The 24,901-nt window shown below is 49.3% G+C and overlaps 1 protein-coding gene across 3 annotated transcripts in view; it reads left to right on the top strand.

Moving 5' to 3' along the window:
* The window catches only part of B3GNTL1 (UDP-GlcNAc:betaGal beta-1,3-N-acetylglucosaminyltransferase like 1), a 134,357-nt gene that overhangs the window by 20,871 nt on the left and 88,585 nt on the right, over positions 1 to 24,901 (top strand). Inside the window, exons 4-5 of one of the 3 annotated variants that reach the window (XM_046676429.1) lie at positions 4,206 to 4,342; positions 20,669 to 20,734. In XM_046676429.1, coding sequence (XP_046532385.1) covers positions 4,206 to 4,342; positions 20,669 to 20,734 — 203 coding nt within the window. The remainder of the gene's footprint in view (positions 1 to 4,205; positions 4,343 to 20,668; positions 20,735 to 24,901) is intronic. The other 2 variants (XM_046676430.1, XM_046676431.1) reach the window with 2 other exon arrangements.

Below are 24,901 nucleotides of genomic sequence, written 5' to 3'. Positions count from 1 at the left end.
AGGACCACAGACCACTGTCAGAGGAGGAGAGGAGGATGGAGGACCACCGACCACTGTCAGAGGAGGAGAGGAGGATGGAGGACCACGTCCCAGCCTGCCCCTGCTTGAAGTCGTGTGCGTGAGCCTCACGGAGCCCAGCTCCCCTCCCCCATGCTCGTTCAGGACCCCTTGTGGTGGTGTCCTTTCTCATTGGCCATCGTGTGAGCAGATCACCGTTGGTCTCTGTGCTTCGCCTTCTCGCCAGTGTCGGTGTCTTCAGCCTTGGTTTTGACCGTCCTCGCAGAAGTGAAGTGTGTTGCGTTTCAGCTTTAATTCACATTTCTCTGATGGCTAGTGATGCTGAGCACCTTTCCATGGGTCCCTTGGCCATTCCTAAATCTTCTTTTATGAAATGTCTATTCAGATCTCTTGCCTGTTTTTTAAAAAATTTGGTTGAATCTTTTATTATTAATGAGTTGTAAAAGATTGTGGTATATTCTGGATACAAGTCCTTTGTCAGATGTATGTATTGTGACTATTTTCTCCCAGTGTGTGGCTTGCCTTTTCCTGTTTTAGTGGTGTCTTTTGATGAGCAGAAGTTTTAAATTTAGATAAAATCCAATTTACTGATTTTTTTTCTTATAATTAAATCTTTTTTCTGAGAAATCTCTGCTTGCTCCACAGGAGAAGTTATTCTTATCTTTTCTTCCAATAGCTTATAGTTTTTACTTTTATATTTAGATCCGTTTCATGTGAATTTCCACGTATCTTGTCAAGTAGGAATCGAGGTTGGTTTTTGTGTGTGGATGATCAGGCACAGCACCATTTGTTGAAGAGACTGCTTTTCCCTGTTGAGTTGCCCTGATGCCTTTGTTGAAACTCAACTGGCCGCGTCAGTGTGGGTTTATTCCAGACTTTCTGTTCTCTCCTGTTTACCGCTGTCTGCAGTTCACTTGTCTGTGGGACAGTGTTCCACAAGCAGACATACTGCCTTACTCATCACTCTGCTGCTGGCGGGTGTTTGGTCTGTCTTTGCTTCTGTGAACAGCACTGCAGCAAGCACTCCTGCACGCGGCTCCTGTGCTACTCACAGAAGAGTTCCTCCCGGGGTCATGTCAGAGTGGGATTCCCAGGCCTCAGGGAACAGGCGAGCTCATCGAAGGAGAGATGCTGTCGGGTGGCTGCAGACATCAGCCCTCCCTGGCCCTGTGGGATCATCTGTGGACCCATGGCTCTCCAGCACGTCGTGTTGTCAGGTTCTTAAATTTTTGTCGGCCGACGGGAGTAAAGCAGGGCCTCACTGTGTCTTGATTTGTGCTTCCTGATCACGAATTGTGATGAGCACCATCTTATGTTGATTGGCCATGTCAGTTTCCTTTTCTCCTGACATGTGTTTGCATCTTTTTACACATTTTTCTCTTTCTAACTTAGAGAAGAGTTGCAAGGATAGTACAAAGAACTCTGTTTTTGTGAGCAGCCTTGCGTCCGTCACCCCAGGCACTTGAGTGTGTGTTTCCTGCGACGGGGGATGTCTTCTCCGACCCAGAGCCAGGACATTACGCCCAGCCAGTTCGAGTTTCACCAGAGGACGCTGCTCAGAACTTGTCCTGTCTCTTTCACATCCTCAGTCTGGAACGTTGCACAGCCCCTCCTTGACTTTCCTCATCTTGATGTTTTCGAAGAGTCCAAGGCACTTCTCTCGTGAATGCCCCTCAAAACTCGATCTGTCTGCGCTTTCCTTGTGGCAGCGTTAGGCCATGTGTCTCTGTCCAGAATGTCTCAGAAGGGTGCTGCCTTCTTCTCGTGGCCTCTGCGGGGGCATATGGTTTTGACTTGCCCCCTTCCTGATGATGCTCTCCGATCGCTTGATAAAGGTGGCGTGTGCCACGTGTCGCGGTTACGCCATGGGGAGCAGGAGCTCAGTGTGTGGCCCTCACGAGTGCTCCCATAACTGCCTCTCCTTTGGCCCAGCCTTTCCTGGAGGGTGCGTCTGGGTCTGTGGGGAACAGGCCTCAGCATGTCCTTGGTCGGGAGAAGACGATCATGGTCTGCCATGGTGCCAGGGTGCCGAGTGTAACTGCTGTGTTCTGACTCAGCAGGCCGTGGTGCCAGGGCTGCACCAAGTCCAGAACTTGACCACACACTGTACAAAAAAAATGGAACGTTTGTGCGTGAAGAATGGGCTTGCGAGGCCCCTTCACGGGGCACCAAGGGTCCATTTTGACTTGTTAGCCACCTGGGGTGCAGCCTGGTGACCATCTTTGGAATCCAGGATTTATTTTGTTAGGAGTGATGACATCAGTGGAGACCCAGCTCTGTGCCCTCCTAGTACTGGAGTTCATTCATTCTGTGAGTCGGGACCTGCCATGTGCCGGGTGTGGCAGTAAACAAAACAGACCCACAGAGCGACGTTGGCCCCGTGGCCTCCGCTTCTCCCTGACAATGGCTGCTTCGCCTCCTGCTGCCCTCACCCACGCCCCTTGCTGCCTGTGCTCTGCTGCCTCTCTCGTGCCCTGCCTGGCCCGGCCTCCCCTCCAGCTTCCCAGCGATGTTCTCTCCCTTTTGTGGGTAGGGGGATCCACCTGCACCTGGGGAGCCTACCCCAGCACTTGAGGTCGGTCACAGTGTGTCACCTTTAATATCCTGCGTCTCTTGTCCTCTTCTCTGTCTGCCTTCTCTGAGAGTGTCAGCTGTGTGCAGTTGGGATTATGGCCTGTTTTTCAGATGTTTCTGAAGCATCTGGACCATGCGCAGCAAATAGCAGGTACTCAGTAGATATTTGTTGAATGAATGAATGGAGTTTTGGGTTTCTGTGTTTAACTTTAAATAGTTAAGTTAGAGTGAATTAGATACTTTTATGGACTTACCTGGGAACCCAGTGATCCTTTGTGGCGCTATTTGCAGGGAAGACGATATTCTGAGTTTCTTCCTTAGGCTCTTTACAAATGAGCTTTTAGAACCCGTTGGCCATAACACAGCTCCTCTAGGGAACTGTGCTCACTCAGTGTCTGTCCTGCACGCTGTTGTCTGGAAGCCAACAGGTGACTTTCAGAGATGTCAGAAGGGCCTTCCTGTGATGACCTTGGTGTCGCCCTCAGTCCCAGAGGTCTGAGAATGTCCATATTGAAGGAAAGGGAGTCACACACAGACCCCAGCTACTCCAGAGTGTCCGTCAGTGATGTTTCACGGAGCAGGAGGGGGCTTGCTCTTCCCTCTGGGAGATGGAATCCTCAGGAACAGACCCTGTAGGACCGAGAGGCGAAGCGGGGAATTGCTGTTGGAGGAGTGCTTGTGCGAGCGGGCTGGCGCTCTCCCACATGAGGGCGAGGCTCTGGCCTGTGGCCTTCAGACAGAGGACACTCGACACATGGCACGCTGTGTATCTGGGGCACCGTCGTCTCAGGAAGTTCCTGCTTAGGAGGGGCTGTCCATGGCCTTTCCTAAAAATGTGTTTTGCAAAGCTTAGGGGAAGGCTGTTTCTGTTTATTTAGGTCTTGAGTGTCTTTCATCAGCATTTTGTAGTTTTCAGGATACAGATCGTTTGTGGATCTTGTTAAGTTTGCGCTGATGTCTTTCATTTTCTTTGGAGCAGTTGTAAATGGACATAGTGTTTTTAATTTCTGTGTCCACGTGTTCATTGTTAGTGTATAGAAATGTGATTATTTTTCTGTGTTGCTCTTGCAGTACTCACTCACTGGGGTTTTTGGTAGATTCCTGAGGATTTTCTAGGGAGACAGTCATGTCGTCTGCAAACAGGGACCATTTTATTTCTTGCTTTCTTATCTGTTTGCCTTTTATTTCCCCTTCTTGCTGACTGCCCTGGCTGGAGCTTCTCGTCCTGTGTTGAGTAAGGACGGGAGAGCACAAGTCCTGCCTCCTCCTGACCCGAGGGCAGGTGTTCAGCCCTTGGCTGGTGCGCATGGCTCCAGTGGTAGCTGCTGTGTGTCAAGTTGAGGAGTTCTCCTCTGTCCCTGACTTTCTGAGAGTTTTTATCAAGAATTGGGGTTGGATTTTGTCAAGTGCTTTTTCTGTGTCAGTTGGGATTTGTTGGTTTTTAAACAGTTTGTTACTGAAGATTTATAAGATTTTTTTTCCATATTCTTGGAGTTTGAGAATTTTTCTGTGTGTGTCAGGAGTCATGCCTGGAATTTGGCGAGCTCTTTCAAAGTGTAGACTCAAGATTTTCTCAAATAAGGTTTTTCTATATTAGCTCTTTTTGTGTTCAGGAACCGGGACGTCCTGTTCAAATCCTCCGACAGAGAACAACAGCAACAACAACCGTGACCGTCCCGAGCACTTCCTGCCCACCCAGGCCCCTCAGTGCCTGCGTGCGGAACACCGTCTGCTCGTCTCCACACACTGGGTGGGTGCAGCTCTAGTCCTGCTTCCAGATGGGAGACTGGGACAGAGAGCTTAGGGAACTGCTGCAGGCCCACTAGAGAAGCCGAGTCCAGCCCAGACAGGGGCTCCAGGCTCCCAACTCTGAAGTTCTGGAAAGAGGACCGCAAATTAGAGAGCCAGGCGCAGACTCAGAGGTTGACTTCCAGGAAAGGAGATCAGCTCTTACTTTGTATTTAAAACTGCAAAATAATATTAGTATTTCAAAAACACTTTTTGAAAAGGAAAATAAATTGTCTTATGTTCTCATCCTCCATAGTTACATTATTTTTATTTTTCCATTGTTATTATGGACTTTATTCAAATATGCACAGAATTTTTATATACCTGTAAGCTTAATATAATATATAATTTTGTATTCTATTTATTTTGTTTTTCCACTAAGTAATTCCATATGCCAATGTAGTTTTTAATAATTATACATTTTTTTGTTCTTTTTTTTGGGGTGAGGAAGATTGTTGCTGAGCTAACATCCATGCCTGCCTTCCTCTATTTTGTATGTGGCATGCTGCCACAGCATGGCTTGATGAGCGGTGCCATGTCCGAACCCGGGATCCGAACCTGCAAACCCCGGGGCGCTGAAGCGGAGCAGGTGAACTTAACCACTTGGCCACAGGCTGGCTCCATGTTCCTTTTTTGATTTTTTAATTGAAGTATAGTTGACACAATGTTATCTTAGTTTCAGGTGTACAACACGGTGATTCGACATTTATGTACATTATGAGATGATTTCCACGCCAGTCTGGCAACCATCTGTCGCCATGCAAAGTTATTACGGTGTTAGTGACTGCCCGTATGCTGTGCATCCGTCCGTGACTGTTTCTCCTAGGACTGCGAGTTCGTGCCTCCTCATGCTCTCACCTGATCCGCCCTGACCACCAGGTTGTTCTCTGTGCCTGAGTCTGAGTCTGTTCTGACTTGTTGTTCGTTTGTTTTGCTTTCTAGGTTCCACACGTAAGTGGGAGCGTGTGTGTTCCTCTTTCTCCTTCCAACTTAACTCACTTCGCCTAACATCCTCAGGGTCCATCTGTGTTGTCGCAATGGCAGGGTTTCCTTCTTTTTCATGGCTGCATTGGCTCTTAATTTCTTCTTTTTTATCGTGTCTTTTCCTCTTGGGGTTCTTGTGTTTGAATGTTAGGTCTTATGGTTTGTTCTTTTCGATTCTTTGTAATTTTGCGTCTGACAGTCGACCTTCCAGTCCGTTGGTTCCCCTGGGAGCCGTGAGCACCTGCTATTTCATCCATTGCTTTCCCGAGTCACATACTTTGCTTTCAGTTCCAGGAAGCCTCTCCTCCTTTGTATTAGGGTGTCTGTGAGAAAAGACTCCTCTCCTTGTCTTTTCCTCCAGCAGCTCTGGGGGCTGCTGTTTCGCTCTCCTTCCTTGGTCCTCTTAGATGCGCTGATGGTTGACTTCGTTTGTTTATGGCTCTCTGCACCCTTGGAGGCTGGGCCAAACTTTCTGGGACCGTGGTGGCAGGTGTGCGAGGATGTGTGGGGTCTCTTCTCCTGAGTCCGGGCCCTTCCATCCATGAGGGGGTGGCCTCGGCTGGACCCTGGGGGAGGCCTGTATTCCAGGTGTCCTCGGTTTCTGGCCGGTTCTCTGCCAGCCTCGGGTGAAGAGAAACTTACTTGGCCGGCTTCTCCGTTCCTCAGTCCTCCTGGCAGAAGATCTGGGGGTGTCTTCCTGGTGCACAAAGGGCATGCCAGCCCTCCCCAGGGCACCTGCAGATCTGCAGACCCTGGGCACGGAGTCCCAGTCTTGGGACTGCTGCTGCCCCCTCCTCGAGCTCCTGGACAGTTGTGGCCTCCGCTGCCCTCAGACTGGCCCGTGTGCTTAGAGAAGGTGTCTGGTTGGGTTGGCGGGAACAGCAGCTCATCTCTGGCCTCGTGTTGCAGTGTCATAGTTGTCCTCCTAGTCCCTCTTCCGTTAGCATTGCAGTATCTGCTTATCTGGCTGCAGAAAGTGGCCCAGGCCATGCTCTGACCGTGGGAGGGCGGCACAGGGCCTCGCCGACCTTATCCAGGGCACCAACCACATCGAGGACGAGAGGCTGCCATCAGACTCAGCCCTCATAGCCTACTTTCAGAGCATGTGTATGAACACACTTAGATTTGCAAAGTCCTCTTCATTTCATAGTGGGGTCCGCTGCCTGGACCGTCCCCCCCCATTCCCTCCAAGCAGAAAGCCCAGTCTCTACACTGAACAGGGTTGTATACCTAGTAGGCTTCGTCATCCTATGAATTTCGCCTCACTTAGGGATTCGAGGAATTTGTGGAGGGTTGTGAGGGAGCTTGTCCACCCACACCTGCCATTTGTCTGGTGGTGTGAGCTCTGCTGGCATCTCCTTGTGGTCCTGAAACAGTGTTCTGCAACTATTCACAAAAACAACAGACCACCTCCAACAGGTTAAGTTGAGACCGGGGATGCCAGCCTGGAAGGCGGCCCAGCTCAGCAGCTGTTGCTAAGTTGGCCCCAGGAGGATTCATATGAAGGATACAGTTGTGCGTGCTCGTGGGGTCTGTTGAATCTGTTGGTCTCTTCTCTTCCGAGCTTCCCAAGGAGAAGAGCAGAAGCGTTTTGACATCTGACGTTGATGAGATGGTTGAGTGGCCCAGTCTTGCAGCTGTGGGGCACAGAGGAGGTGGTGCTTGTGGGGAGAAGGTGGCCCTGGGCTGGGGTGTCCACAGGCTGCCTCACCACCGGGCATGTCGGGGAGCTCACCTGCAGGGGCGGACCATCTTGACCCACACGTCATTGGCTCTGTGTCCACCCCTGTCCACCTTTGGCTCTGGAAGATAACAGGCCCCTGTGTCCAGCCACGTCCCGCCGTGCCCAGCCTCCATGCACCTCCAGGTCTCCCTTCACACGGTCTGGCTTTTTCTCCATGAGGCAGAAGGAGCTGGCACAGAATCCGTAGGGGGAGGAAGATCTTTTAAGTGACCGATTTGCAGGTGACTGGGGAAGTGATTCAGCCTCTTTTGCTGTCAGACATTTTGTCCAAACTGCAAGAAAGTAGAAATGTCAACTGATGTAGTGGTTCGGGGTTCGTGTTCCTGCTCCCCTGCCGGGTCTCCTGGGTGCCTCTGGGGAGGGGGTACTGTCGAGACGGAAGGAAAGGGACTGACACCTCCCACCATGCACCTCCTGGGAGTGCAGCATGAGACCTCACACTTCACTTTGGAGGCCTCGTGGGCAAAGCACTTGGCTGCAGGGTGTGGTGGTTGCCAAGAGGCTCCTGCATGGTGTTCTTCTTGCAGTACTTGGAGTGGCACCCTGGCCGGTAACTGACTAAACACAGAGGTTGCAGCCAGTGAGGAGTTTGCTTTTCCTCGTCTCTGCATCACATGCCCCTGAGTCTTATGTGTGACTTGCCAGTTTTAGCCTGGGGTCATGCAGAGGAGAACATTGGTGTCAGCTGTGCAGAATCTGCTACAATACATGTGAGGTCTGGGAGCCACGGCGGCTGGGGACGTGCCAGCCTGTGGCGCTGCTTTCCCAGTCCCCCAGGCAGGCGCTGAGGAGCCGAGCAAGAGAGGAGCCGCTCACCCTGACACTGCCAGCGAAAGCAGCGTGGAAGCCCCACGAGGCGTGCGAGAGGGGAGGTGCGGCACGTGGGGACCCAGACCCTGAGTTGCACCCTCCAGGCTCACATCTCACCGCTGTCCTCATTGTCCCTGAGGTGTTTCTCCTGTCTCGTAGCTGGTGGTGAGCAGGATATTGCACACGTTTCACGTGAGTGTGTCTGTAATTGAGGTGAACTCAGTTGTTTTCAGATCAAAGGCACTTTTGCCATATGTTAGAAGTCATATTTTCACTCTGTCTTCAACGTTGTATCGTGGTGAACAAACATTCCCCTCCATTGAAGTAAACAATTGACAGAAAACTCAAAGTTTTCTGTAGGAATCGTTTTGCAGACAAACAGCCACTTTGAGTGTGTTGGTGCCCTGTGAGCCGGGCAGGTGGTGTCACTCCTGGGAAGCTGGGTTGCAGACTTTGGTTCCTCAGAGTCTGTGGGGTTTGCCACCAGGCAGGGGCCGCCAGGAGGAGCGGTTTGGGTGGCAGCACTGCCCACCTCTCCCTCACCAGACACACACACTCCCTTTCCTTTCTGCCCTTTCTCTCCTCTTTCCTGAGAAAAAGTCGTGGGCTTGTGTTTCAGACCCGAGACCCGGAGTGGTTTTAGCTGGTTGAGGAGCAGGGCCACATGATTTTAGGGGCGAGTGTTCCCAAAAAGGCTCACGTTGCATCTGCCAAGAAGCAGATGATGCCTTTAATTGACAAGGTGGAAGGATGGGTGATCTTTTATTTGATGAGCAGCTGCAAATCAGTAAAGATGTGTATGTATAGACGCTTCTATGTTTGTTCTTTGGAAGAAGAGATATTCCTGTTCCTGACTCTCATGTTCAAAAAGGCTTTTCTTGAACAGAGGAAAGAGAGAGATGGTTGAGGAGGGGGCTAATGTGCGCCCTGAGGCATCTCCACGTGGAGATGCTCACACTTCTTCCAGGTGGCTTCAGTCAGGTACACGAGACATCTTCCTTTGCTTTTTTGGCACCATAGTGTGTGGTCCTTGGCAAGCTTTTGCTCTTCTTGCCAAAGCCACTAAACTTGATTTTTTTTAAAGAGACTGATGCCTCAGACAGTAGTGGGCTTTTGAAATGTATTTTGCGTAGAGTGTTTTCATTTTAAAACTTAGGAAAGGGGGATGGCCTGGGCATTCATTCAGCTGTTCCTCCAGAGCACTCGCTCCAAAACCCTCTGCCCAGGGAGCGAGCTGGTTGGAAATTCAGATTTGGGACCCACTGCAGGCAGACAGACTCCAGATCTCACAGGCAGACTCTGCTAAAACAAGCTTCAGAGTGGTTCTTGTGCAGCCAGCCCTGGGCAGGATGGCCTTCCCCCTGGGAAGGAGTTGTGTTTCCCCAGCTTCAGGGTGGGTTGGGCTGGGCCTGGTGTTGCCTCCCAGGTGCTTGATCCACGGCGTTCCGAGCCCACCGCCCTCCCCTCATCTTGCCCATCACAGTGTCCAGCTCTTACTGCTCCTGTCCCAATCCCTCTGTCTTACTAAACCGTGGGCTCTGAGAGAGGAGGCCTTTCTGTCTGCTGCCTTCCGTGTCACTGGGACTTGCTGGGCTAGAGGGGACCTGGCTGTGCAGAGCCCCAGCCGAGGCTTGGACTTGCAGAACAGGCAGCAAAAGTTGTACGGAAACATGGGCGTGGAATCTGCCCTGGGAAGGGCATGGCCTGCTCTACCCACATGCACTCTGGACGGACCCCAGTCCTGCTCAAAACCGGGCTGCTCCAGGCAGTGTCTGCCTGCCCAGATTCCCTTTATGCGCCTCCTCCTGCCTGCCCAATCTCTTGCTGCTGGTTGGAGAGGATTCTTCTTGTCCTCTCCTGCAATTAAAGGGAATTCCATTCTCCCCTCCCCTGAGACAGAGCTGGAAGCCTAGGGCGGAGCTCCAGGAAAGAAGGGGCGTGGCTTCAGGTGGGAAGGGGCGGAGCATGGGTCAGAGCAGGGGAAGTGGCGGGGCTCCAGGAGGGAGGGCATGTGGCCTGGTGGCACTTGGGTCTGGGTTCTGTTGGAGGAGCTGTCAGCAGAGGAAAATGCACAACTTGGATTTGTGTGTATTTAGTGAATTATGTATTTGATTCTAAATTATTTTTGTGTTCTTACACTGTAGTTATGGCTATAGGACATATATGCCTTGATAGGCTCTGGAAGAACACTTAGAACAGTGAGCACAGTGCATTTTGGAGATGACGGTATTGCGTAGTACTGACATTTCTGGTGGTGTCGTTATGGAGCTTATGCAGTCAACCCAGAACTAATGGTATTTTTTAAAAGCATCATGGTGTGAATTCAGATTGAATTTTCTTTCTTTTTTTTAAAGATTTTATTTTTTTCCTTTTTCTCCCCAAAGCCCCCTGGTACATAGTTGTATGTTCTTCGTTGTGGGTCCTTCTAGTTGTGACATGTGGGACGCTGCCTCAGCGTGGTTTGATGAGCAGTGCCATGTCCACACCCAGGATTCGAACCAACGAAACACTGGGCCACCTGCAGCGGAGCGCGTGAACTTAACCACTCAGCCACGGGGCCAGCCCCCAGATTGAATTTTCTTTCTAAATACTAACTATACTTTATTAGAGACGTTATATTTAAAAAATCAACTTGACTGGGATATTACTTCGATGTAATAAAATACACCCATTTTAATTGTAAATGCAGTGAGTTTGACAAGTGTATTCACCCGCATAAAAACCATCCCGGTTGACTTTGGACCGTTTCCATCACCCCAGAAAGTTTCCTTGCGTTCTCTGCAGTCATCCCCCGCTCCTTGATTCAACTATGGATGCAATTTCTTTAGATTAGTAGTCTAATTATCTAATATCTGTTCTTTCAATAGTTCAGGCTCTTCTTTCTCCTGTTCTAGAGCTTCATGTAAATGAAATCATCCAGTGTGCACTCTGGTTGGCTCTTAGCTCAGCAAGATTTTTAGATTTATGCATGTTCTTTCTCACATCAGTGTTTCAGCCTTTCTCAGTGCTGAGTAGGGTATTTCAGTGTGTGGGTAACCAGAAGTTGCTCATCTATATAGTCATCCATTGGTGGACGTTGAGATTGCTTCCAGTGTTTGGCTGTTATGAGCAAAGCTGCATGAATGAACCTTGTGTGCAAGTCTTGTCTTGGACATGTGTGTTTGTTTCTCTTGGGTAAATGTCTAGGGATAGAACTGCTGAGTGATAGAACACATGTATGTTTAACTTTGTAAGAAATTTGGAAACTGTTTTCCAAAGAGGATGAACCATTTACACCCTCACCAGCAGTTTAGGAGAGTTCCGGTTGTTCCATATTCTTACTAACACTTGCAATTGTCTGTCTTTTTAATTTGAGCCTTCGTAGTGTGCGTGTAGTTCTGTCTCATTGGGGTTTTAGTTTGCATTTCTCTGATGACCGTGTATGTCGAACGTTCATTGGGCGCTTACTGATCCTGCATATATCTTCCTGTGTGAAGAGCTCTGCCAATGCCACATTGTAGCTTTATAGTCCATGTTGTAATTTGGTACTATCAATTCTCTTGTTTATTGACTCCAGTATTTTTGGCTATTTTAAAACATCTTGCATTCTTATGTAAATGTCAGAGACTTTTTGTTAATTTTCACAAAATCTCCTGTGAGGATTTTGTTTGGAGTTATATTGAATCTATAATCAATTAGGGGAGAACTGACTTCTTTACCATATTTGAGTCTTCCCAACAAAGAAGATGTGTCCGTTAATTTATTTAGGTCTTCTTTACTTTATCTCAATGACCATATGTAGTTTTCATAGCAGAGAGCTTACAGTCCTTTGTTAAATTAATTCCTTGGTATTTCATTTTTTAAAAATGTTTTTATCAACTTTTTTGAGATGTAATTCATGTAAAATCCACCATTCAAAGTGCACTATTCAATGGTTTTTAGTATATTCACAATGTTGTGCAACCGTCACCACAATGTAATTTCCATCACCACAAAATAAAACCCTGTACCCATTAGCAATCACTCCTCACCCCTCCTCAACTCCCACCCCTGGCAACCACTAGTCTTTCTGTCTGTATGGATTTGCCTATTCTGGACATTTCGTATAAACAGAAGCATGCAGTGTGTGGTCTCTGTGACGGGCCTCTTTCCCTTAGCGTGATGTTTGCAAGGTTCATCGTGTTGTGGCCTGTGTCAGCGCTTCGTTTGTTTTTATTGTTGCGTCCACTGTATGGATAGACCACATTTTGTTATCCATTTGCCAATTGATGAACTTTTGAGCCTTTTCCATTTTTTGGCTATTATGAATAATGCTGCTGTGAACTTTCTTGTGCAAGTTTTTGTGTGGACAGTTTCCACTTCTCTTAGGTGTAGACCTGGGAGTGCCATTGCTGGATCAGATGGTAACTCCACATTTAACATTTTGAGGAACTGCCAAAATGTTTTCCAAAGTGGCTATACCATTTTATTTTGTCACCAATAATGTATGAAGGTTATTAGATGTTTTTTGGTACTACTGTGAGTGGCATCATTTAAAAAACTTTGTAGATACAAAGGAATTAATTTACTTACCAATCTTGTATCCAGAAACCTTGCTAAATTCACTTTTAATTCTAACATTTCTCTGTAGATTCTTTTGGATTGTTTATGTACTCATTTTTCCCTCTCCATAATTTTTGTCTTTTCTTTTTTTTTTTAAATTGAATATTTCTTTTTCTTGACTTGAATCTCCAGTAAATTGTTTAATAGAATCATGATAATGGCCATTCCTGTCTCCTTCCCAGTCTCAAAAGAGAGAGCTGAAACCTTTCACTGTTGGGTATGTTGTACACTGTAGGTTTTTTCCATGTGTATCCTTAATAAAATTAGGTAAGTTCTCTTCCAAAAACTGAAGAAATATAGGATATCTTGAGACAGAGAAAGAGTCCTGGGAGAGGGTGGAAATGCTTCAGAAAGTGTCCTTGCTGTTCCCTTGGTTTTAACTGCTCCCCTCCTGCTGTGAGCTTTGTCCCTCAGTGTCTTCATTCCTCTGTGGTCGCGCCCTCAGGACTTCCGTCAGGATCTGTCCTTCAACTTAGCACCAGTAACACTTGTCTCTGCCACTTGATGGGAGGCCTGCAGTGTCAGGAAGGACGTGGTGTCTTCAGGGCCTCACTGGTCAGTGCAGGGTGTGCAACTGGCAGATATTTCCTACCAGTCTCTGGCTTGTCTTTTCACTTCTTGTTAAATCTGTACCTAAATTAAAGCACAAAAAATTTAAATTTTGATGAAGCCCAATTTCTCAAATTTCCTTTTTATCTCTTGTGCTTTTGTTTTCATTTCTAAGAGTTCTTTGCTTAATTTAAGATCACCAAGATTTACTCAAGTTTTTTTGTGTGAGTTTTTAGTTTTAGCCCTTACATTTAAGTCTGTGATCTATTTGGAATTAATTTTTGTGTATGGTAAGGGTCCACATTCATCTTTTCCATGTGGTGATCACTTGTCCTCTCACTGTTTGTTGAAAAGACTGTCCTTTCCCATGGAGAAGCCTGCAGTCAGCCATGATTGCGGAGTTCTCTCTCTCCTCCCAGTTCTCTATTATTGATCTGCATGTTTGCTTTAGGCCAGTACTCTGGCTTTGTAGCAGTGAGTTTTGAAATCAGAAAGTGCAAGCCCTCCATCTTATTTCTTCCTTTTTTCAATTTCTGCTAAAAGGCAAGTTGAGATTTTGATTTGGATTGTGTTGGGTCTTTAGGTCAGTTTGGGGAGAATTGCTTAGCAATATTGAATCTCCCAGCCCATGAATATGGGATGTCTACCTATCTATTTAGGTTTTTAACTTCTTTCAGCAATGTTTTGTAATTTTCACTGTACAAGTCTTGTACTTCTGTTGTTGAATTTATACTTAGATATTTTATTCTTTTGATGCTATTGTGAATGTATTATTTTCTTAATTTTATTTTCAGATTGGTCAATGCTGGTATATAGAAATACAGTTGGTTTTTGTATGTTGATCTTATGTTCTGTGACCTTTCTGACCTTATTAGTTCTAGTAGTTTTCGGTGGATTCTTTAGGATTTTCTAAGTACACATACGGTTTTACTTGTTCATTTCCAATCTGGATGGCTTTGTTTCCCTTTCTTGCCTGATGGTGCTGACAGACCGTCCACCTGGTGCTCCTCAGAAGTCATGAGAGCAGACGCTGCTCTGGTCCCCATCTCAGGGAAAGCCTTCCTCCGCTCACCATTAAGACATTAACTGCAGGGTTTCTGTAGATGCCTTTTGTCAAGTTGAGGAAGTTGCTTTTGATTCTTACTTGGTTGAGAATTTTTATCACGAGTGATCATTAGATTTTGTAAAATGCTTTTTCTGCATTCAAGATCGTCATGTAGTGATTGTTCTTTTTTCTGTTAATATGCTGTATGACGTTAATTGACTTTCAGATGGTAAAGCAACCTTGCATTCCTGGAATAAATCCCACTTGGCATAGTATATGGTCCTTTTCGTAAGTTCTAGCTTTTTGTCAGGGACTCTTTCATCTCCATTCATGTGGGATATTGTTCTGTAGTTTTCTTTTCTTGTGATGTCTCCTTCTGGCTTTGGTATTGGGTACAACTTAGCCTCACCGAAGGAGGTGGGAAGTGTTCCTGCCTCCTCCATTTGCTGGGAGACTGAAGGTGAGAGATTATTTCTTTAAATCCTCAGTAGAATTCACTACTCATGCCATCTGAGCTTGGATTTTTTTTGTCAGGGGAGATTTTTTAATTACTAATTTTTTTTTTTTGGTTTTATAGATCTATTCAGATTTTATATTTGTTGTTCAGTCAATTTAAGTAATTTGTGTCTTTCTAGAAGTTCATCCATTTCATCCAAATTGTCTAGTTTGTTGGCATATGGTCTTCATAGTACTCTCTCATGGTCCTTTTAACTTCTGTGGGCTAGTGCTACTGTCTTCTTTTTCATTCCTGACTTCAGTTATTTGTGTCTTCTCTTTTTCTTGGTCTGTCTGGCTCAGGAGTCAACAGATGACAGCTCATAGGCCAAACCCACGGGCAGCCTGTTTTTCTGTGGCCTCTGAGCTAAAAATGGACTTTTTATTTTTAAAGTGTTGTAAAAACAAAACAAAAAACAAAAAAGAATATTGACAGGAACCGTATGTGGCCCACAAAGACTGAAATATTTACTATCTGCTCCTTTATAGAAAAAGTCTGTTGATCTGTGGTCTAGCTAAAGGCTTGTTAAATTTCTTGATGTTTTCAAAGAACCAACCGCTGTTTTAATTGATTTTCTCTATTTTTTCTTTTTTTTGTTTCATTGATTTCTGCTCTAGTTTGTATTTTTGTCTTCCTTCTGCTTGCTTTTGGTTGAGTTTGCTCTTTTTGTTGTTTTTTAAGAAATCTTTCTTTGTTAATCTAGATGTTCACAGCTGTAACGTGTTCTCCTGGCTTTGCTTTAACTGCACCATGTTGTGTGTCATGTTTTCAATTTCATTCAGCTCATAATATTTTCTGATTTCTCTCATGATTTCTTCTTCAATCCACTGGCTATTTAGAAGTATGATGTTCATTTCCATAGGTTCATGGTAGATTTCCCAAACTTCCTCCTGTTTTTGATTTCTACCTTAATTTCTTTGTGGTCGGAGAACATACTTTGTGTGATTTTAGTCCTTTAACGTTTTCTGACCCTCGTTTTGGGGTCTGGCGTGTGGTGCGTTGGGCTGGTGCTCTGCGGTCGGTGTCCGCAGGGTGATGCTGTCACTTCATCCCTCACGTGCTTGCAGACTGTCTGCTTATTCTCATTATCGATGTGGCGTATTCAAGTCTCCGACACTGATTGTTGAATTGTCTGTTTCCCTCTTCCATTCTGTCCATTTTTGTTTCTTTTTCTCTGTTGTCAGGTGCATGCATATTTACAGTTGCTATATCCTTCTGATGGAGTGACCCTTCTGTGGCTGTAAGATGTCCCTCTTTGTCTCTAGTGACGTTCTCTTGTCTCAGAGTCTGTGTTGTCTGGGATCCATGCAGCTACCTCATCTGTCTTGTAGGTGGAGTCTGCGTGCTTTATCCCTTTCTGTCCTTTTACTTTCAGTCTGTCTGTGTCTTTGAACCTGAAGGGCGTCTCTCGTAAATAGCACATGCGTGGATCTTGTTCTGTTTTGCTTTTTAAAAATCCAATCTGACAGTGTTTACCTTTGATTCTTAGAGGATTGAGTTTATTCACATTTGTTATTTTTGTATGGTTGGATTTTGCCATTTTGCTCTTGATTTGTTGTGTCTCAGGTTATTTTTGTTCCTCTGTTCTTGTTTTACTCTGTCCCTTTTTTTTTATTAAATAGATATTTTCTGGTGTCTGTTTATAATCAGTTATTGGCTTTTAACTCTTTCTGAATTGTTCTGGCAGTGGTTGCTCTGTGGGGTCTTCCGTTGTCTGTTGTTTCATATGTCTGTCTTGTGTCGTGGTCATCTGTGTGTCCCGGTTCTGGTCTCCATGAGCTCGTTTCAGGCCTTGGATGACCATCCATCCCCTTGAGGATTTTCCTTTGCTTCTTGGGGCCCTGGGAGAAGCCCCTCCCAGGACCACCGCATCCATCTCGAGGCTCCCCACTAGCTGTGTGTCCCATACACCCCTTGCCTTGGGGTGGTGGCCTGCCATGGCCTGCGCTAGAAAATGTAAGGGTCTGACAGCCCCACACACCCCCAACCCTGAGGGACCCCTGGCTCTGATTTCTGTCCCCTCCAGCCTCTCGGGGTGTTGGGAAGACAGTTCAGAATTCTAGCTGTTTCTTTCAACCTTCACGGCCTCGGGGCAGAAGTGGCTTGTTTCCTCTCAGCTCGTGCCTTCTCGTAGCTTTGGGATGGCCCAGCAGTTCCCCCTACCTGTTAACTCTGTTGCTTTCAGGACTTCTTATTTTACACCCCCTTCTTGGTTGAACACAGCAGGCACGTTTGTCTTCAGTAGCTCATCTGTCGCTTCTGCAGGCGGGACCTGAAGGTGTTGCACTTGGGTCTGGATCCTGCTCCAGCCTTACAAGATGAGTAGCAAGTCCTGGCGGATAACTCTCTTCGCGCTTACCTGCTTCTCCTGGGTAGTGTGGAGTTTGGGGAAGCAGAGTTGGGAGGTGATATACGGGTGTCCCTGCCCGCGTGCTGGGGACATGGCTCTCCCTGCGTGCTTGGGTTTGCTCCCTTCTCTTCCCTCCGGGGTCCTCCCTTAGGAGTGTGGCTCGCGAGGGTTGGGGTATGACCAGGTGACTTCCACCTGTGTCTTCAAACATCGTCTAAAAGCCAAGGGAGACTAAGAGCAAGAACAGCAGCAGACCGACTCTGCTTCTTCGCAGAGAGAGGCCTTCTTGGCTGTTGGCTGCACTTCTTCATTTGCAAGTAGCCTCTCCTGCACCCTCGCCGTCCTGGGCCTCTGTCTGCCTGCAGCCTTTGCCTGAACCTGGGTCGTCCTGGAGTCCACAGCCACACGCTCCCAGGACCGTCCTACACTCAAAGCTACTTGACTTGAAACTCCAGGTTTCTTTTAACTCCACATTTCTTGGACGAGATTAGCTTTTTTCTACCCAGTGTTTTTATGGTCAGAAAGGAAACAATATTTCATTCTGCATTAATGTTATTTTATTTTATTTTATTTTTTGAGGAAGATTAGCCCTGAGCTAACATCTGCTGCCAATCCTCCTTTTTTTGCTGAGGAAGACTGGCCCTGAGCTCACATCCGTGCCCATCTTCCTCTACTTTATATGTGGGATGCCTACCACAGCATGGCTTGGCAAGTGGTGCCATGTCTGCACCCGGAATCCAAACCGGTGAATCCCAGGCTGCTGAAGTGGAACGTGTGCACTTAACCGCTGCGCCACCGGGCTGGCCCCTGCATTAGTGTTATTTTTGTAATATATCAAAATTCTTTTCCCTAGGCTTCCAAGAACGTTTCTTAACCAGTTATCTTCATGGAACTTCAGTCAGGCTGGGAGTCTTGCACACTTTGGGGCAGACAAATACGAGGTATTTGAACCTCCTCCTGCAGTAAGAAGAGTCCGTGTCCAGATATCCTTGGGATGAAGACTGACGTGCAGACCGAGCTTCTGTAGCTCATGCTCCATAAGCCTCTGCATCTGTCCTTTAGGGCCCTCGCCTTTGCATTTCAAATGCCAGCTGACTTGTTCAGACCAGCTCTTGGCATTTGGCACCTCTGGGTGGCCTGGACCAGAGCAGGTGCCTTCCTGGGACGGCACTGGTGGAACTAGGCCTCCGGGGACAGGCCCACCAGAGAAACACATCTGGGCTTGTTATTAAAACATCACTGGGCTTTTCACATGTAATGAAGACCTCTTCATTCTCCCATCTTTCTGCGAAGTTTCCCCTTTCAGAATGCTGACTCATTGTCAAGGGTGCCTGTGCGTTCCGGAGCGGTCGGGCGCCTGTCGTGCTGTTCGCTGTGGGCTTGAATGGTGCTCACTGCCTTCATCCTTCAGTTTCTTGGCTTAGTGGTCACCGGGCGTCTTAAACATCCTCAGTGTTCTCTCTGTACTCATGGATGTTGACTTTATCCAGGCGCCCAGCAGGGAGCAGATTCTGGTAGAAGAGGTGATGGGAAATGATACTGGAATGTTTTTGAGAGCTAGGAATTTCTGGCAATTTTGCTTTTAGCATAGATCCTCGGACTGTAAAATTGGTTTCTCAGTTAATCCTGTGTTCAAATTTTAACCCAGACATGTAATTGCTACGAGACCTGGGGTGAATTATGCAACCTTTCCAAACTAGGGTTTCTTTGGCTACAAAATGAGGATAATATTAGCTGCTCTGTCTCCAACTGTAGAAGATTGTGATAAATATCAAAAAAGAGAGAATGTGAGTGTTTTGTGAATGGTGAGCAAATTGAAAATACGATTTAGTCTTGAGCAGACACTTGCCGTTGAGGGCCAGCGAGTACAGGACTGGGCTGCTCTGGTTCGGGGAAGGTGCGGGGCGCCCCTCCCAGTGGACGTCTGGTGTGCTCATGGAGGGCAGGGTCTGGAGGCCAGAAGGTGGGAGGCATGGTTGTCCGGGTACTCCTCTGGGTTTGGAGGCTGTGGGGCTCGTCTGCGCCGTGGTCCTGCAGACCCCAAATGGCAGGCCACGTCCTTCTTTTGCCAGGCCCAGGGTCCCAGAGGCGGTTGTGCTGTGGGACAGAGACGACCCCCAACCCTAACCTAACCTGGGGCTTCCCTTAGCTTCTCGAGCTCCCTTTGTGAAACACCCCTTAGGGCCTGTGCTGGCCTGTGCCCTGCTGGCTAAGGAGACCCTCAGAAATTTGTAGAGTCCTGCATGAGGCTGCCAGACAAAGGAGCTGCTTTTCCAGAGTTTGATCAACAGACCTTTGCTTTCAGGGAAACTTCGCCCCTTTTGTCTCTGCCCTGCCCTTTGGGGCGTGAAATAGGTTGAACGAGGCATAACTTCTCTTTATCCTCCTTACACCCCGCCCCCTCTTCTGCTGTACCTCTTCAGTTTCCCTTATTAAGATCCCCAACCAGGGGTGACCATACATGTGGCTGTGAGCTGCTCCTGGAGCCAGTGAGGGACTCTGGGTCTGGAACAGCAGCGAGTTCACGGTCGGCTCTCCGCTCCTGTTCTGACAGCTTCTTCTATCCACCTTCGGCTTCCTGCTGCTCAGGGCGCTGCTGGGCCTGCGCAGGTCCCTGCCTTCCTTGCCCTGTCCCCCTCCTCCTCCCCCTCCTCCTTGTACCTTCTCCCCCCGCCCCATCCGTCCTGCTCCATCTCCCTCCCCTCTCCTCCTGCCTCCTGCTGCCTCCTTGCATTCGCTGCAGATTTCCTCTCAGCTCAACTTGTCCACAGGTCATTTGATTACACATTGCTCATAAGGCCATTTTGCAGAAATAAGAGATACAAATACAAGTCTTTTATCTTATTGCTCAGTTTAAAGACAAATATCCTCCGATGACATTATCTTTGGTTCTCCTATTGGGTGTATTTGTACCTTTAAGTAAAACGCTGAAAGCTTTTTGATTGTTCCATCAACTTAAAGCACTGTTTTACTGTGAGATAGAACATACCTAGAGAATAATGCACACACACACACGCACTCTAAAGCTAGATTAGTAGGCACATATCTGTGTGACCACCACTGGGTCAGGATGGAACCTTGTGCCCCTCCTACCCCTGCAGCCAGTGCTGTTCTGACTGCCAGGGTGCTCATTTCCTTGCTTTTCTTTGTAGCTTGCATTACATGTGCATTTCCTAAATAAAATGGTTAATTTTGCTTGATTTTGCACTTGACATAAGTGGAGTGGTGCTGTGTGTATCCTTTTGTCCTGCTGCTTTCACAGGGCGTTGTGTCTGGAACATGTTACCTCGTGCGGAGCTGTCATTTCGTCTGACTGCTGCATGGATTTGTGCAGCTGCACCGTCTGTTTACCCCTCTGTGTCCGTGGACTTGGCTGTGCCTGATCAGTGCCGCGCTGCCATGTGTCTTCTGGTGCATGCGTGTGAGACCATCTGTACCCGTGCTGAAGTCCTGGGCCCCAGTGTCTGCATCTTTGCTTCGCTGGGCAATGCCAGCTGCTTCCCAGATGCTCATGGGATGCTCAGCCTGCCGGCTGTGCGGGACAGCCCTGCTGGAGTTGTCAGTGTTCTCAGTTTTCCCCGCTGTATCCAGGTCATCGTGTGTCCCCCCAGCTGGCAGGGTCATGGGTCCACCGGGCAGCGTCCGGGTCGCCTGTCCTGCTCTCGGGTTGTCTGTCTTCTCTCCTGTCGCCGTTGCTCTGAGTGAGTTTAAAGTGTGTTCTTCCCACAGGACGATGCGATGATGCCGCAGCGGGTGAGGCTGCAACATGAAGCTGCTGTTCGGCACCCAACAAGTGTAAGTACTGCTGTCCTTTCCTGTATTGTCGCTACCTTTTGATAAAATTGCTGTTACAGCTTTTTAAATTAAGGTTTTTCTTTAGGGTGGGAAGAGTCAGTTCATGGTGAGACTGCCCAGTCAGAGAGTGACTTGTGGCTGGCATGTCTCTAAACACTCACGGGGTTTTCCTTTGAAGGAAATTTGTCTCTGATTTGGGTGCCACTTGTTACTTTCAAATGGTTGCAGAGGGGTTTTTGGTTTTGTTTTGGTTTGTTTTTCACAGCATTTTAGAAGCTGTGCACCTTGGACATGAAAACACAGGTTGAGAGCTGGAGTGTGTCAGCACTTTAAAAAAATTGTCCTCATTATCTGGGCAGCCTCAGATTGCTGTTCTCATCTTCAGAACGGCTTCCAGTCAGCCCCCAGGAGCTAGGCTTTTCCAGGACCAGTCCTCCTGGGCACTCACTGGGCGAGGATTCTTTGCTCAGCAGGAGCCCCACATGGGGAGCGTCTCCCAGCCCCCTTGGACCTGGAGGGGCATCTCGGGCTAGGGGTCACTCAGCCATGGGTGGCTCGGGGTTTGGGTGGCCTGGGCGGCCAATCCCAGAGCTGGTGTCTGGTCACAGTGTCCACTGCTCAGATGCCTCTGCTGAAGTTTCAGTGGAGATGTCTTTGAATTACTGTGATGATCCTGGTTTTAGGAAGTATGAGAGAAACACCTGCGGTGTCTGCCTTCCCTGGTGGACGGCTCCCTCTTGCCCCTCGCTCCCAGGTTCTGCTCACCTCTGCTGCGGTGCCCTGGCCGCCCTGTGTACGCACGTGGAAGCTCCTCCAGCATCACGTGTGCACGAGCCCTGGGTCTGATTCCGGGCGTCGTTTAGGGCCTGAGACTCTGCGTTCCTTGCAGGCTCCCAGGGTGCAGGCAGGCTCAGGCCATACCCACCTGTTTGGGGCCCACCTGCCTGACCACTGGGCCTCACGCAGGAAAGGGCATGCTCCTGGGACAGGGTGCGGGTACAGACCCTCGTGAACGTGTTGTGAGTGATTCCGGAGGAAAGGTGCAGGGACACACCTCTGCAAGATGCACTTTCTCCAGGACATTCGATGACTCCCTGCACCTGAGATGAATCCATTCTCCTCCAATAGCCCTTGAGTCTGCAGCTCAACTGTATCTCAGCCCACTGATTTTCTGCTTCTAAGAAATGTAGCACTTTATGCTTCTTCCCCCGCTGCCCAGCCCCGTGTGACTCTGTGACTCGGGTGTCCGGCTGCAGCACCTGGCCGGCCGTGTAGATTCGTGTGCTCTGTATGGGCTGCTGGTGTCTTTTCACGGAACAGGGTGTTGTGCAGCCTTAAGTTCGATGCTGAAGACTCTCATTCCCTGAACTATAATTGCACTTACATGGCTTCAATTTAAACATTGCTAATGTAAGCGTGTCCTTGAAATACGCCTGTAAGAAGATAAAGGACTATGTCCTGATAGGCCGCTCCACATCTTCTTAGGCTAGAAGCTTCCGGAAGGCGGGATGTGTGGAGGTTCGGAAGCACCCAGTTGCACTTCTCTACTGAGGAGTGGCCCCTGGGCCGAGGTAGCGTCACGAGGGCCAAAATGTGCCTTGGGGCCTGGACAGCAGGGGTCTAATGTGACCAGCCCTCCTGGGGCTGGTGGAATCCTTGGGGCCCAGTGTCCGTTCTGTGGTCAGAAGCCAGACCAGCCCTCGGGGCAGGGCCCACAGCCTCTCCTCTGGCGAGTCATTGCCCTGTTGGAGGCCCAGCTGCTCAGCGCCATGGCCGGGCTGTCCTCCTCCCCAGTGACCGTCTAGTGCCCCCAGATCCACCTGGAGCATCTCACTCTTCCCAGCTCACTCCCCGGGCACTGACCAGGGCTTGTGAGTTTGTACATATCCTTGCCTCTGGCCACTTGCCCCTTCACATAGGTGGACACTCGAGGCTTTGCCATGGGGACTCAGGGCCACCCTGAGCGGGGCTGGGCTGTCGTCCCTTTTCAGCTTGTGCTAGCAGACCAGGCTAACCTCTCCGTGAGCCACGCTCGGGTTTCTCCTGCTCTGTCAGTGGGTCCTAGGGCTGCCCCATGAGGCTGTGGGTGTGAGCTGAGGGAGAGGTTGGAGTGGGGGGGAGTGACCCAGGAGCTGGCGACCGCTCCCACGTGTGCCCTTTCCCCCTCATCCCCGTGGCTGTGGGGCCACTTTACCTCATGCCTCGGTGGCCTGACAGTACTTGGCTCATAGTGGGCAGTTGTGGTCACTTGGTGTCCATGGTCAGGTCACCTCAAGTGGCCCACACCTTTGTGCCACAGGTGGCTGGCCTGGCCCCAGGATTCTGGGGTCTGAGCTGTGTCTGTGCCCCTGGGGCCACCCATCTCTGCATCACCATCTGCCACCAGCTTCCTCCAGAGCTCGGCAGGCTGTGCCCCTCTGGCTCCACTCACAGCCAGCAGCCTTGTTCCTCACCAGGTCAGGGGTGAATGGGGCCCCAAGAGGATTGCCCAGTCCTGTGTGTGTCTTCGTGGTCCCTCACTTTGGAGGATGTCACAGTGTCCCGTCTCTAGAGGTTGTCCATCCCCTGGGCGGTGTGTCTGACCTGAGTGTCCAGAGCACTTGCCACGTCTTGCTCACAAAGTACAGCAGGGCACCTGCAACACGGCGGTCAGCATGGTGTCCTGCAGAGCGTCTGACAGTGCAGACCTCACTGGAGGATGTTAAGTCAGCAGCAGAGGTGCCCAGGCCCTGAGACTGGCCAATGGGGCTTGTGAGCAGGAACGCGTCTTGTGGTGTCCATGGTCACTCTCCAGGGTCCATCTGCTGTCTGCAGGGGTACATGGGGACCTGACACCACATACTTCAAGCCTCCGAGGTGGCCTTAGTCTCTGCATTCTCTCCAGGGCATGATCTGGGGTTCAATTTACGCTCGGTGAACCCACAGTGAGGACGACTCTGGCCAGGACCATGTTGTCACATGATGCATGGCCCTCACTCCAGTGGGCCACGATGGTGCTAGCATCAGCTGGGACCTTGCAGGACCTGGCTGTCTCTTCCCTGGCCTGAGAGCCTGTGTCCTGTGCATCTACCTTGGCAGTGCTCAGTCTATCCTCATGGTACGGCTTCCCCTTCAGCCAGTGGGTCTGAGTCTGAGAACTGGCTTGGGTCTGGAAATGGTCAGGGGTCTGGACTGTGCTCCTGTGTGCATGAGCTCTCTGATGGCACGGGTTGAACAGTACCCATGTTGCCGCCCATTGGCCTCTCCCCATGGATGCACCGTGTCAGCCTGTGTCCCTCAGACACGCCTCCCGCTGCCTTCCTCGCCAGCTGCCGTCATGGTAGCCACACCCACCTGCTGCAGAGGGGTATGCTGGCCTGGCGGCTGTGCTGGAGGAATGGTTCTGTGACGGCACCTCCTGCTGGCTCGCTTGGCCAGCAGCTGCGACACACTGCCCCTTGCCAGCATGTCTCCATTGCCATGGTCAGCAGTGTCCTTTCCCCAGTACTGGCTGGCCAGTGGGCCCTCTGGTCTCCTGCTCCTTGCTGTGTCTTCTGATTCCCCCCAGTTGTATGTGCATTTTACACCTGGGGTTCACACGCTTTTGCCCAGTGCATGGAAGGAACGAGGTCCCTAAGCTCCAGAAAGTAGTGACAGCATCAGTGGTAATGCCCAAGCTCTGGTAGGTCAGAGAAGGCTGTCGGTGGCCGGCCAGTGCCCACCGTTCTGGCCTCCTGCCCTGCACTGCCGCCCAGGTCCCATGAGAACGCGTTTCTTAACACCTTGCTTGCACCTTGCTTGCTTGCACGGCTCCATCCTGCGTGGCCCAGCCGCCTTGTTCTGCCTGGGGGACTGGGCTCAGCCAGGACTTACGCCACACCATCGTGTCCCTGTGGTGGTCCACCCGTGGCTCCATGCTCTTCCAGCACCCGTGCATGTGCTGGAAGGTTGGTCCTGTGGGGCATGGCTGTCTCCGTGGGTCGGCCCCATGGGACTGAGTTACTGGGAGCAGGCATCTCGTTCCAGTCATTTTGTGTCTCAAATAAAAATGCTGTGTCTGGTCAGAACTCAGATGTTAGCTGTATGTTCCAGGGAATGGTTTTCAAGTGAAGGAGAAGTGAATGCAACAAGAGGCAGGAGTAGGCTGGTGGAGGCAGGGGGGAGGCGGCGGGAGGAGGCTGGTGGAGG

This window comes from Equus quagga, chromosome 11, assembly GCF_021613505.1.
Source record: "Equus quagga isolate Etosha38 chromosome 11, UCLA_HA_Equagga_1.0, whole genome shotgun sequence".
Taxonomy (NCBI): domain Eukaryota; kingdom Metazoa; phylum Chordata; class Mammalia; order Perissodactyla; family Equidae; genus Equus; species Equus quagga.
This window is presented reverse-complemented; position numbering and strand designations above follow the sequence as displayed.